Raw genomic sequence first — 15457 nt, forward strand, 5'->3', positions numbered from 1 at the left:
TTCTGTGTACATTACGATTCTTTGACAATAAAATGCGAAACAAATTGTTTAATGACAAAACTATTGTGAAAACTGAAAAAATTGCATATTTCCCCCTTGTAAATGCATCTTCAAACTTCAGAGCCGTTGCGGCACGAGTTAACGTAATCCTATTGACCTAATTTTTTGCACGACTTATTTTTATAACCCATAGAACAATTCTAGGGGGCGGGGGGACGGCCTGTAGGATAAAATTTTTTTCTTTCATACAAGCATGGAGCACTATAATAGTACATTATGCAGAATTTGTCTTTGTAAAATTATGACTTCCAAAAGCTATTACTCAGTGACCGGGAAAGATAATCGAACAAAACTTTTTATAAAATCAAAAACAAAATAGCATTAAAGAAATTGTTTTTGCTGTCGTAAGTAATGAGGTTTTTTTGTAAAAAAAGATTGCTAAGCCATGGTCAAAAATTAAAATTTTAAAACTTAAACTTAAATATTTTTGTTTATATGAGAATAAAATTATTATAATTAGCATAAATTTACTTAATAAGTAATATACAATAAAAAAATATTTTATCAAAATCGGCCCATATTTGTTAATATTACAAGGTCCACAAATATATCACATTCAAATTTATGAATTTGTTTTTTAGTTAATTTTTTTTTTTCATAAGATACAAGAATATATATAATTTTAATAATAAAATATAAAATTTATATTGAAACTTAAATTTTGTCCGATAACTGACATATAATTTGTATACAAACCCTGGTATGTTGGGTATTGATACACGAGGTAAAAATAGAAAATCGGTTTAAAATAATTTTTGAAAAATGTAAATATTACTCTGAAAGCATAGTCCAAATTTCAAGCCGATAGATCATTTAAAAAATGAAAAACATACCCGGGTATGTGGGTATTGACATAACGGTTATATGTACATGAAACATATTGAAGTCGAATTTTATTCTGATAGCTTTATAATTCAATGAAATATGAGCTTTTAAGTGATTTTCGGAAGTGGCCTTTAAATGGGAGCTATAACCAATTGCGACCGATTGAGATCTTAGTATGATTTCTATTCATATTATATACATACATATGTCCAAATACATATTGTTGTCCTAAGCAGTTTGGTACTGAAATTCAGCAAAATCGGTTCACAATGTAAAAAAAAGACTACCTCCAAAAAAATACTTTTTTATATATTAAATAGATGAATGAATTTTGTCCCAAACTGTGTTTTTCGCTCAGGGGTTAATTATGTTGAAAATCATAATAATCGATTCAAAATTTGTTATAGCTCCCATACAAAGATATGATTTGCATTTTTTGTTAAAATAAAATAATTTTCCCTTTTGTTTTGCAAATATATTTTTTAATGAATAGAAAAAAGTATTTATAACGTTTTCAATTATATGAGAGTAGATAGTGAGTTATTGTGCAATAATTTTTATGCGAATAATGTAAGTTTGAAATTTAAAACTAACACAAATTTTTTCCAAGTGCTTTTTAAAACAATTTTTTTTACGATAAACAAAATCTACGTCTCGTCAATGTTTACCAGCAATGAATACGAAAGTGTTGTTGTTTTAGTCTTGATTGTATACTGTTAAGAACAACAACAACGTATTGCTAGCGTTAAGCGCATATAAGTGCATAGGGCTTTGGCACCCTTGGTTTGGATGCTGTTGGCGTCATTGCGTTGTTATTTTTGTTTTTCTGTGTTTTTCGTTATGTATGTTTAGATGTCTGTTGGTTTAGATGCCTTGTGTATTTTGTGTTTTATTTATATTTATAATTTATAAAAGATGTTTAAAATACGCTATGGTGAAGGGTATATAAGATTCGGCACAGCCGAATATAGCACTCTTACTTGTTTTATCTAAACTACTTAAATAAAATGTGTTTATGATTTACTTTTTTTACTTTTTCAAGTGAAATAAAAATAAATAACATTTTAATTTCTACATTCGCAAATTTTTTAATTTATTTTGCCCACATCTAATCAGTAAACATTTAATAAATATATTTTTCGGACTTAAAATCTCTTTTTTTGCAAAAAAAAATAAGTTTGTTTTAAATAATTTTTTAATTTTCAATTTATTTTCAACACACAAAAACTAATTGTCAAAAAAATTAAAAAAATATTTTTTTAGTTTGTGAAAAATAAAAATATTTCGGATTGTTAAATGCTATAATATTGTGTAAAAAATTAAAAAATAGTTATGTGTTTGTGAAAAAACGTCCCGGTATTTTCGCGAAAAAGTTTTGAAATATTGTGAGAGAATTGAGTTCTCACAAGTGTGTTGAATTTACACAGAACTCGTCTGTGAAGAGAAGGAAATGTTGTTGTTGTTGTAAAACAATGTCATAGTCCAACTTCTTATTATTCTTTGTTACAGAACATTGTCACTGCTCACGATATTTCAGAATGAGTATAAAAGCAATTATTGTTGGAATTACTCTTGAGTTCCAACTTATGTAACTGATTGGTGATATAAATATATTTTTTAATTTATATGTATATGGAAATTGGAAATATGGAAATTTTTGAAATATTTGAAACAATCTCTTAATTTGTATAAAAACTTCCTATTTTAATCCTTCTATTATTTTGTCAAAATGATTTTTTCAATTTTTTATAATTTTCAAAAAGTTCTTGAACATAATCATAACACATATTAGGTGATATTGCTGTTACGTTTACCAATGTTTTATGGTGGTATAACAGAAAAAGGTTTAGAGCAATTTTACCTTAGGGATCATCTCGCGATTTTGCTAACTGCTTGCATATTTTTGCTGTTTGTTAGCACTTATATTGGCATTACCAATGTAATGGTTGGATTTATAGACGCACAGCTAAAATTTTTTAGCTGTGCTAAATTCAATACAAGAATTCAACATATGCTAATAGCAAAAAAAAAACAAGTAAGAGTGCTATATTCGGCTGTGCCGAATCTTATATACCCTTCACCATAGTGTATTTTAAACATCTTTTATAAATTTTAAATTGTTTCCACTACATTATTCTTACATCAAAAGCTAAACAAAAAGAGCAACAACAACGCTAAACGAAATAAAACACAAATTACACAAGGAATCTAAACCAGCCAAGCGCAGAAAGAGAAACTGTTATTGTAGTGGTAAGAAAATACAAAAAAACACTTAGAAAAAAGATTTCCCAGTTACGCTTGCTATGATCAAATTTTATAAGAAGTAAAATTGTAAATTTTACAGATAAAGCATATTCAAAGAAGAGAAAAATGTTTATTTCTAAACAAAGATTAAAGCTTTTAATGTAAAATGTAAAAAAAGTATAAAAAATATTGTTTTTATGAATTTTTAATATTATGCATTCCTGAAAAGTTTTTGGAAAGCTAAACAAAAAGAGCAACAACAACGCTAAACGAAATAAAACACAAATTACACAAGGCATCTAAACAGCCAAGCGCAGAAAGAGAAACTGTTATTGTAGTGGTAAGAAAATACAAAAAAACACTTAGAAAAAAGATTTCCCAGTTACGCTTGCTATGATCAAATTTTATAAGAAGTAAAATTGTAAATTTTACAGATAAAGCATATTCAAAGAAGAGAAAAATGTTTATTTCTAAACAAAGATTAAAGCTTTTAATGTAAAATGTTAAAAAAAGTATAAAAAATATTGTTTTTATGTATTTTTAATATTATGCATTCCTGAAAAGTTTTTGGAGTGTACGAGTTTTTTGCAAGTTATTCTCTTGTTTGAAAATATTGTTGTTGTTTTTACAAATTTTTGCAATTTTTACGCTCTTGCTATGAGTTTTATTTATGATCGGGTTGTTTACGTGTGAATTGCCGAAAATCTTCGTAATTAGAACAATATGAACGCGCAACGCTTATCTAAACCAACAGACATATAAACATACATAACGAAAAACACAGAAAAACAAAAATAACAACACAATGACACCCTATGCGCTTGGTAATCTTTTGTTTTTGTAAATGCGCCTAGCTATAGACAGTGTGTTTTCTATACACTTATATGCGCTTATCACTAGCAATACGTTGTTGTTGTTCTTAACAGTATACAAGCTAAAGTAAAACAACACTTTGGTAGTCATGCTGGTAAACATTGACGTAGATTTTGTTTTTCTTTATCGTAAAAAAATTGTTTAATAAGCACTTGGAAAAAATTTGTGTTAGTTTTAAATTTCAAACTTACATTATTCGCATAAAAATTATTGTACAATAACTCACAATCTACTCTCATATAATTGAAAACGTTTTAAATACTTTTTTCTATTCATTAAAAAATATATTTGCAAACTAAAAGGGAAAATTATTTTATTTTAACAAAAAATGCAAATCATATTTTTTTGCTGTGTATTTTTTTGTATGTTTGGATTCCAAACATACAAAAAAAATACACAGCTGGATAATACCAAATACATCTACTCACACACGTGTACATCTTTTTCTATATACAGTGTTGTTGACATTTTTTGATGAAATTTTCAGAGGTTGTTTCGGATTTTTGCTCATATCTCCGTTATTTACTGACCGATTTTGCTGATTTTAAATAGCGATCTTCTAGAAGGCATGTCTAGTAGAATTATTGAAGATTCGGATCTCGCCGATATCTGGGGTTCTCTAAAAACTGATTTCAACAGACAGACAGACAGACAGACGGCTGTGGTTTAATACCCAAAATCGCGGGGAGAGAATGTTGGTTTAAGGATTGATATATCCTATACCTAATGGGTTGGATAAATCTCTCTTCGAACAGGTCTGTATACAAAGCAGCATATGCTGGATTCCTAAACCCGGTATTTCTTACCGTTTGTGTAGTGGGACGCCAGTATATGCTGGGGAATTGTCAGGTCAGTATTCAATGGTTGCCTGTCATCCCGTAGATCGATCTTTATGATCATGGGAATGGGACTGATGCTAAAATTGGTGAAAGATCCGGAAAGTCTCCATATATTGCAAATTAGTACTGATTTAGTATGCCTTTTTACGCTCCGGGGAAGCTCTTCGGTGCTGTTGCCGTCCCAACAGGATATATTGATACATGTTGCGCGACTATTTGTCGGGGTAATTATTGGAAATATATTTCGGATTACCAAATATGTCTCTAGGTGCTGTTGCCAAAACAACAGAGCCATCTCAGTAGTGTGGTTGCGCGGGCTTAAAGAGGTTAAGGAATGCACTGGAATGGGTCATTAGATGATGGAGATTGCATTTTTAATAATGCAATTCTTTCATGACATCATTAAGGGTGGTCACTTCAGCATAGTCGGAAGATTGATTTCACCTGATGTTGGGACTTGTCACCCCCTTCTATTGACTTTAGACCAGTAATTTTTCTTGTCGGGGTACGCGGATTAATTGCAATGAGGCCTGTCATTCCGCAACGGGGCTGCTATGGTAAGAGATTAGATAGCTCGAGTACTTCAACAAAGTGCTTGTACATGGACCGGACATCCATGTACAAAAATTACTACCTGAGTTCTTCATATAGGAATTCAGGGGCGCATGGTAGACCGTCTCTAGTCTACCCAGTGGATGAAGATAAGGCCGTCAGGTGCTCACGTTAATCTTTCGACATTCACAGACAGACGGACATGACTAAATCGACTTCGCTTTCTATAAGGATCCAGAATATATACTTTATAGGGTTGGAAAATTATTAGAAATTACAAACGGAATAACAAACTTATATATACCCTTCTCACGAAGATGAAGGGTATAATTATTAAAAATTCATTGATTAATTTCAAAAATTTTTTACCAAAACAAACAAGAATTTTGTTAAATTTAAAGTGAATGAATAAAATAATTTTTTGCTGGAATCTGCAAAAATTCTTTGTAGATCATTGACAAATCTACAAATAATTTGAATACTGAAAAAATTAAAAATTACTTTTACACTTACAACCAGTGTTGCCACTTTGGTTATTATTAACCAAAATTGGTTATTTTTATTTTGCATGTGTACATGTGAATTATTTTTTCGTTTTGGTTATTTTTTGCAAACAATTTAACTAAATACTGTTTGCTTTTAAGTATTCCAAAAATAAAATTAAAAAAAACTTTTATCTCTAGTTTTAAATCAATTATGTAAATATACATATCGTCCTGTTTTAAATTTTGTTAATATGTGGAATTTTTTTTACTATTCGAATTTTTTTATTACTGCAATTTGTACATCTACTGGTTATACTTTTGTGCACAAAGGCAAAAGTACCTATGAATTTTTTACATATTAAATGAGTTGATTAAAATCATAACAACACCGTAAATTTTATTTACACTAGTCAATCTGAATGACAAGTGTAAATGAATGATGAATCCTCTCTCTCATTTTGGTTCATCCGTGAACTTAAAATCACTTTTTGGGTCGATTCAAACTCGTTCGTCCTTCCTTTAAAATTTCTATTGGAACTTTTTATGTAAAGAATTCGCGATACATATATGAATAAAATTTGTTGGGAATAGTCTACGTACATAGTAGATTATGTCCTCCAAATTAAATTTATAGTATTATTACAACTTCTATACCTATTTGAAATTATGCATAAACAAATACTGTGCTAATTTACCGAAATTCTAAGATAAGTGATTTAATAAGAATAAATGAAGTATTTTCTTCTAATTGATGCAAGAATAGTATCACAATATCTTTGAAGTATTAATCAACTGATATTTTTAAGTAACACAGTTAAATTGTATTGTATACAAAAGTTGTAATAACATCTAAACTCGTACGACGAACAATAATCGCGATATATGCAAAGATTTGATACTCATGGCCTGTGACTTCTACTTTCTCATCATGACTTTTAGTTCTTCATTTACATTTTCTAGATGATGTTGTATACTAGTTTTTATTTTATTATATTAATTCCATCTGTAAACGAATATACAGTGTCTCTCATAAATATTCGAATTTAGGTATAATATGAAAAAAAAACAAATTTAGTAACATATTTTGTATGCAAAATTAATAAATTAATTTGTTAAATTCTCAAGACAGTCCTTAGCTTTGATATCACGCTTTTTAAAACTTTAAAAATTCACATATACTTAAATTAATTTAGCTTTATTTAAAAAAGTCCATAACATTACCTCACAAAAGTATACGAATTTTTTCTGTATTTCATATTTGACATAAACTTGTCTTCTATATATTGTTTTAGATATCAGCTGTTATACATTTTAAGTTTTCATTATATTGTGGAGGTGTATAACTCTAAAGCATGCCTCGCAGAAAGGCCATTCAATATAATGGAATCATTCCTTTTTATAACCAATGGCCTCTAGGCTGAATGTCACCATATCAATATGGTCTAACTCAAAAATATTGATATATGTTTAAATATTATCTAATATGATTAAAATTTTGGACATACAATGTTGTTGTACTGGGCAACATAATCGTGAATGTTATAAGTTGTAAGTACTAAAATCTACTGTATAGGATGACGGTTTGTTAAGGCATGTTTTGGAGTTGTATATCGCTACGATGTCTGGAAAATTTAAAATATAAGTATTAGTGCTAATATCTACAATAATATATATTATCCAACTTTGTCGAAAAATATCGATCCTAGTGGTGCGAAGAGGGACCTAAGATCCAGATAATTCAATTAGAAACAGAAGAACGATACCAAAAATATATCATGGAATGTTTAAAAGCAAATCCTTATAACAAAGATTATTATTTTTAGATACCTGAAGGAATCTATTAAATCCTAATATTAAATTTTGGTTTCATCTATGGAAAAAGAGAAAAAAATATGGAAAATATGGGCAAAAATCGTAATTTTAATGATATTATATGAAAAGATGGTATAAATGCCCCAAATGGTCCAAAAATATATCCATTCCGTTGATAGTTACCCCTTAAAACAATTTTTAGCAAAATAACATTCTATTCTAATTTTTGTGTTTCGTATAATATAGTCAAATATGAAATACAAAAAATTCGTATGCTTTTGTGAAGTAATTTTATGGACTATTTTTAAATAAAGCTGAATTAATTTAAGTAAATGTGAATTTTTAAAGTTTTAAAAAGCGTGATATCAAAGCTAAGGACTGTTTAGAGAATTTAACAAATTAATTTATTCATTTTGCATACAAAATATGTTATTAAATTTGGTTTCTTTATATATTATACCTAAATTCGAATACTTATAAGAGACACTGTATTTATTGTTGAAAACACGATAGAGTCGAAAAGAAACAAGATAGAAAACTGAAATATTATTAATTGACCCAGTTTGATTGGTATTGAAAATCGAAATATCGGTCAACGATTTCACCTACCCTCCATATTATGCCCTATTTAGAATATTGCTATATTGCTTAAAAAAGCATCTATAGCGATGAAATTCAATATAAAAAAGTTTTATTGGAAATGTATTTGTCAAAATTTATGAGGATTGGTATATAATTGACTCTATTGCTCATAAAAAGTTTCCTCTGAAAATGACTTTAAAGCCGCGGTGGCCAGAAAGAGAATGTCTAAAACGCATATGTCCTAGTGCAAAATATAAAGAGAACATAAATGAAAATATGTGTGCTTTGCACTGAAAAAAAATATATGTTTGTACATATTTGTGTTATTCATGTTATTACTTAGTATTATAAATAAACAACGCACAGTGGGGCAGAATGGAAATTTTTTGGAAATAAATCTAGCATTTCTAAACGGCTGATCCGATCGGGATAAAATTTGGCGTGAGCGTAGCCAAGGAGTATTCGAGTTTAAGTTTTGAAGATGAACCCCGCAGATGCCCCAAGGACGGAACTGTGGCGGGTCAAAGTAGGGTACCTACGACATATAAAAAAAAACTTGTCCTATTTTTTGAAAATGTTGCCACTGCGTCCTTCCAAATATGACCTATTTTATTTTATCAAAACTTCAAATTTGGGCGACAAGTTTTAAAATCCCAAAGCTGGGATCAGAAAACTGAAAGCAGTTTTGGAAACCTCAATATGTTTTCTATTTACTCCAAAAGTATTTTCCCAGCCCTGAAAGAAATGTGGACCCTATGGGCAAAAATGTAAAAAATCCCATTTTTGGGATTTTCATTCCTATTTTTGGGAATTGCGGGATGCCCTTTGACATTTTCAATTTTTTTTTTTTGCATTTTCTTATTTTAAATGACAAATTTAACAAGCGTTGAAGATTTCATTGAGTTTTGTTCATAAATAAAGATTTTGTCATATATTTGTTAAATTTCTAAAACTATGATTTATATCAAAATTTTAATAGGGTCGCAGATAGCTACAACAATTTAGTCCATATTTATCCCTTAATATCTTTTTTTAGTTAGATATGGAAATTCTCTCCCTTATAATTGAAAGGTCCTATTATGCTTAAATTTTCAGAAATTTATAACTATTTTTTACCTAAATTTTTTCGACAGATCATTTCGTTCTGTTTCGTTTATGATCATGTAGGTAAAAATATATAGGTAATGATAATTTCGATTCATTCACTAATAAGAAGTATCAATGACTAAATTACAGGTTATAGTAATATAGTCCTAATTATTAATAGGTAGACAGTTCGTAATTTTTTACTTTGAAATACCTGTATCGGAAATGACAAGAATTGGTATATAAGTAAACTTCTCAGATTTTAAGTACCATATTTAATAAATCTACAATGAAGATTACATTAAAGTACGAAGAGTTGTGTTCCGTTTTATGGAGTGTATCTTCAAAAGGGTCAGAAAGAATTGATGACATTTCAAATTATATAAAAACTAAGTACATATAGTAGAAAAGTAGTCAAAACAGGCGTATCAAAAATTGAAAACTTTTTGATGTAAAAAGTAAGTCTGTGGATGGAAATCAAAAGAAATTTCGATTAAAATTTTGTAGTTGGATGGAAACTACTACGGAAATCTCAACTTACAACACATCAGCAGGAGCGCCTTGCAAGTCATACGAAGACTTATGTTCAAAGTCATAAAAAGAGGGTCACACAAAAACTTTTTTCAATCTCAAATGAGGAAATTGCTGATACATTTAACGAAATGCTGAAAAAGGAAAACCAACCTATTAATGCCGTACATATTGCAACTATTCTTCCTAATGCATCACCAAAACAACTTAAGCGAATTGTGGAAAGTATACCAACTTCAACATCACAATCAAATTTTACTGAAGAGGAAGCAATAGCGCTTATGTTGGAACTGGGTCTCAGTCGAAATAAGTACCAAATATTAAGGAAAGCTCTGCATGGAAAAGGACACAATATATTACCATCATACAAGGCGATCCAGGAAAAAAGCAAACTATCCCACCATCACCTATTGCTGTTAATGATGTGGAAGTTTGTATTGATATATCATCTTTGCTCGAAAACACAACATCAAGAATTGTGTCAGACTTTTCAGAAGACCAACTAAGGAAAATTCATAACTGTGATGTTGTCTTAATGTGTAAGTGGGGATGTGACGGTTTATCAGCACTTCCAGAATACAAACAAGCTTGCAGAAGTTGGACCTTAGCAGACTACAAAAGTGTATTTATGTCATCATTAGTGCCATTACGAATTCGTTCATATTCCCTTAATCCATCATCGTCAAGCATCGGAAATTCATTTGAAGATATATGGATCAATACAACTCCGGGTTCAAAAAATTTTTGTAGACCCATTGGATTTGAGTATATAAAGGAGTCAAAGAAAACAACAAAAGATTTAGTGGAATATTTAAAAGATGAAATAAATGCACTGGAGCCCATTTGCCTAAAAATAAAGGAATTCTCTATTAACGTATCATATCAGCTAAGCTTAACAATGATTGATGGAAAGGTCAGCAATGCCATAACAGAAACTTCTTCCTTCTGGAGATGCTCAATATGTAATGAGAAAAAGTCGCAATTCTCAAATATAAACAAAAGCAGAAGTATTAATGAAGAAGTCCTGTCTTTCGGAATTTCACCACTTCATGCCAGAATACGATTAATGGATTACTTTTTACACATAGCATACGACCTCAAATATAGAAGTGTGCCAGAGAATCTTACTAAATCAACAAAAAATAGTGAAGAATTGAAAGAACTGAGAGCTGCGGAAAAAAGCAGAATCCAAGAAGAATTTAAAGTTCAGATGGGATTAAACATCGACAAACCACTTCCGGGTTGTTTCGTGATTTTGAAATTACTTCAAAAATAACTGGAATCGACAAGGAGTTGCTTCGAAGAGTTAACACTATTTTAATGGCAATGAATAGTAAAGATAAAATTAATGGAAATCGATTTGAGGAATATACATCTGAAATTTCTAAATTACTTGTATCTCTGTATCCATGGAGGGAACTAACACCAACAGTACACAAAGTATTGTTTCCAAAAAATTTCCATTCTGCCCCACTGTGCAACGGAAGGAATGTATGTATTGTTGTATGTATCTGTTGATAAAAGTATGTATTGATTCACATTTTGATGTAAAAATGTGTTGATGTATGTACGTATATTGTTGTTGTTGTTTTTGTATGTATTAAATTATCTAATAGGTATTCAAATGATTAACAGTCGATCGTTTAATCGTTACATTTTTAGCGATTAATTGCTTGAACAAATGAAAATACAAATATAAATATAAATAATTATACTTATGTCTAATAGGTTTTTCTATAAAAAATATTTATACATTAATTTGAAATGGCTTTTGAAAATATTCTCTGTGTATCATTTCATAAAGAGAACAACTAAATTAAATTGTTTTTGTTTTGTTTATAGTTTGTTTTGTTGCTGAGAATCAGGGATGGAAAAATTGGTACGATCGTACTTTTTTTGATACTATGTAATGTTGAAAAGTACCGTGATACTCCCGAGTGTTATTTGATACTCTCAAAATACCTTTAAAGCACTGTATAATACTATTCAAATTTTAAATCTTGAGTTATTATTTTTAATGTTTGGCATATATTTACATTGTTCTCAAATATGAATCAACTATATGTTCTTAAAAAACGGCTAATAAAATTATAGAGTAATGGAATTAGAAGATGTATTTGGCCACCAATGCTTTAAAGCTCAAAAATTCAACATAATCAAGGTTTAAAGGAACTAAAATATCTCTGTCAGATTTTATAAGAATTGGTTCATAATTGACCATACGTCTCATATAAGATCCCGTACAGAAAATTACTTTAACGTTCATAACTGTCTTCATAATAACAGTTTAGCGACGAAATTTAACATAGTTCCACTTCAGAAAATGAATTTGTTATTTTAATGTCCAAATGTAAACAAATAAAATAATTTTGTTTACTTTTTTCTTAATTTGGTTATTTTTTATTAGAATTTGGCTTAAAAAAAATGTTAAGGCAACATTGCTTACAACACTTGTTAGAAACCTCAACTTTTATTTCTCATTTTAGTATCTATTATTTTGTACTGTTAGAAACACTCTTGGTAGTCTACAAAGAAACTGTGAAGAGGTAGTCAAAAGTAGTAAAATGGATGCAATCTTCAAATGGGTTCTTGGGAGTCAGTCACATAACTAGCTCTTTTACTAGTTATTGACGTATCGTAGGGGAAAGACAAATGTACCCAAGGAGTTTGTACAATGAACAGGTATTGCAGTAGAGTTAAATAACCGGTCCGTCGAAGTACAACTCTAAATACTTATGAAAAATAACAAATGAGAGTGTCATATACCCACCATCAAAATGTCTACCATATACCGTAAATGGAATGCTACCCTATAAATATCAGTGCGATATTTAGAAATTCAATTATGGACTGAGCTATTTTGAAATAACAAAATATTAATTTTTTAAAACAAAATATTTTTGGTAAATTTTTAAATCGTGATCGTATTAGTAATTTTCTGAAGAGGACCCTCATATGCGTCAATTATGAACCGATACTCATGAAATTGTGTACAAATATTTCATTTTGTATAGAGCTTGTTTACAGGGACTAGGATCAGTTATAGATTAGTTTTCATTAAATTCCGAATGAAGAATTATGTTTCTAAGTATAAACTTTCTTATGTCGATTATCATCGCTGTACTAGTAATTTTCTGAATTTTATTCATTAAATTTTCTAAAGAGGACCCTTTATTAGGGGTATGGTCAATTATTGACCTATCCTAATAACTTTTTGTAGACTGATTTCATGTAAACTTGTTTACATTGAATATCACCTCTGTTCTTGCATTCTTATGACAGTAATTAACGTTAATGTAATTTTCTAAAGGGGACTTACATATATGGGGGTGGTGTAGGATGAAATAAGAAACTTACTTGTACCGAATTTCATCGCTATACTCGAATTTTTAGGCCAGTAATGAGTTTTAAAGTCATTTTCTGAAAGGGACCTTATATGGGGGGTAGGGTCAATTATAGACCGATCCATAAACAATTTAGTAGAGAAAGTCAAAACTTGCATGAAACTTGTGTGTATCAAATTTCATTGCTGTATTCTTATTTTTAAGACAGTAATGATCGTTATAGTGATTTTCCGAAGGAGACCTTATATGGGGGGTAGGGTCAATTATGGACCGATCCTAAAAAAATTGGTAGAGAAGTTTTGGTTCGTAAGAAACTTACTTATACCGAATTTCATCGCTATACCAGCATTTTTGGGCCGGTAATGAGTGTTAAAGACATTTGCTGAAGGAGACCTTATATAGGGGAAAAGGTCAATTATGGACCGATACTCAAAAAAAATTATAGAAAGATTTTAACTCATATGAGATTTATTTCTCTCGAATTTCATCGCTATACTCGTGCTTTTAAAGCCCGTTAAAGCTGTTTTTGGAGGTACACTTGTATGGGTGCTATACGAAAAAGTGAACCGATATTGCCCATTTTCAAAACCAAACAAACCTCATTTGTATCTTCAGTAAAATTGGACTTTTAAATTTTGGAATTCATTAATACACATAAATGACTCTGAAAGAATAGAATCAAATTAAAAAAAATGTGTTCATTGTTATTGACATATAGTAGTATATAGGCAAAACTAATTGTCCTAAGTCCCCTGTCAAAGACCCAACTGGTAAGAATGTATTAGTAGCAGCACACAAATAAACACAGTTGTTCAAAAGGTAATAAATAAAAAAATTATTTTTTTGACATTATTATTATACCCTTCACCTTCGTAAGAAGGGTATATATAAGTTTGTCATTCCGATTGTAATTTCTATAATATAATTTTCCGACTCTGTTGAAATCAGTTTTTAGAGGACCCCAGATATCGGCGAGATCCGAATCTTCAATAATTCTATTAGACATGCTTTCGAGAAGATCGCTATTTAAAATCAGCAAAATCGGTCGGTAAATAACGGAGATATGAGCTAAAATCCGAGACAACCTCTGAAAATTTCACCAAAAAATGTCATATTTTTTCATGCGTTGTTAAAAAAGCAACAACAACACTGTAATATTTGTATATTAATTAGGTAATGTGTATGTATATACAGCTACATTTCGTACAAAAATTATTATTTTTACCAAAAAAAAAAAAAAATTGACGGTAATATTTCTTTATTTTGTAAAAAGTTGTAAAGATATTGGCATTATAACGGAAATCAATAACACTATATGGTTTTCAAAAAAAAATTTATTATCTTCACACAGACGAGCTCTGAGAGCATAAAACAAACTTGTGAAAACTCACTAAACTTCAAACTTTTCATTTATTTAAAACACCGAAAATAAAAACGAAAAATTTGTTTTTGTTCTTTGACATTTCATTTTTATTAAAACTGAAAAAAGAAAAGTTGTACATTTTCGTATTGAAATAAATAAAAAATAAAATATGTTACTATATTCAAATTGTTTTAATTTACAGATAGACCACTTATCTAAAATAGCATTGGTCTCACTTAATGGTGTAACATCCATGTCTGAGGATGGTGGAACATGTCATCATTTTTCATTATGTGAAAATAACAAATTTGCGAAGCATTTACAAGATACAAGGAAACTTTGGATTCCAGTATGGAGGTAATTGTATTTTTATATCCATCATCAAAAAAGAGGATTTATATATGTTTGTATGTTTGAACTAAACGAGGATTTATATATGTTTGTATGTTGAACTAAACGACTGAACCGATTTTCTTGAAATTTTCACGGCGTATTACTGTATGACTGGAATAGGTAATAGGCTACCTTTTATTTTGAAATTTCATAAAATTTGTATATTTTTATAATATACAAATTTTGTCGGAGCCACTTTAATGTAAATATGATTATTTAAGATAAAAAGTGGGCGGACTAGCGTCAGAGGGCGTGGCACCTCACATATAAATTAAATACAAAAATTCGTTTATCTGGGAAACTAATACAGTTAGAATCTTAAAATTTTGCATAAATAACTCTAACATCCGTGTAAATATTTTGGGAAATAAATATTTACACGGATGTTACCCATGAAGGGAGCGGCACCTCACATATTAATTAAATACAAAAATGCGTTTTTATGGAGATAATATAGCAGTTAGTGTC

At 29.5% G+C, this 15457-nt stretch overlaps 1 protein-coding gene across 1 annotated transcript in view; it reads left to right on the plus strand.

The window, feature by feature from the left end:
• LOC124419252 overlaps positions 1–14957 on the plus strand; it is a 118411-nt gene extending 103454 nt beyond the window's left edge. Inside the window, exon 8 of the mRNA XM_046947877.1 lies at positions 14799–14957. Within this exon, the coding sequence (XP_046803833.1) occupies positions 14799–14957 (159 nt within the window). The remainder of the gene's footprint in view (positions 1–14798) is intronic.
• Positions 14958–15457: the final 500 nt, after the last annotated feature.

This window comes from Lucilia cuprina, chromosome 4, assembly GCF_022045245.1.
Source record: "Lucilia cuprina isolate Lc7/37 chromosome 4, ASM2204524v1, whole genome shotgun sequence".
Taxonomy (NCBI): Eukaryota; Metazoa; Arthropoda; class Insecta; order Diptera; family Calliphoridae; genus Lucilia; species Lucilia cuprina.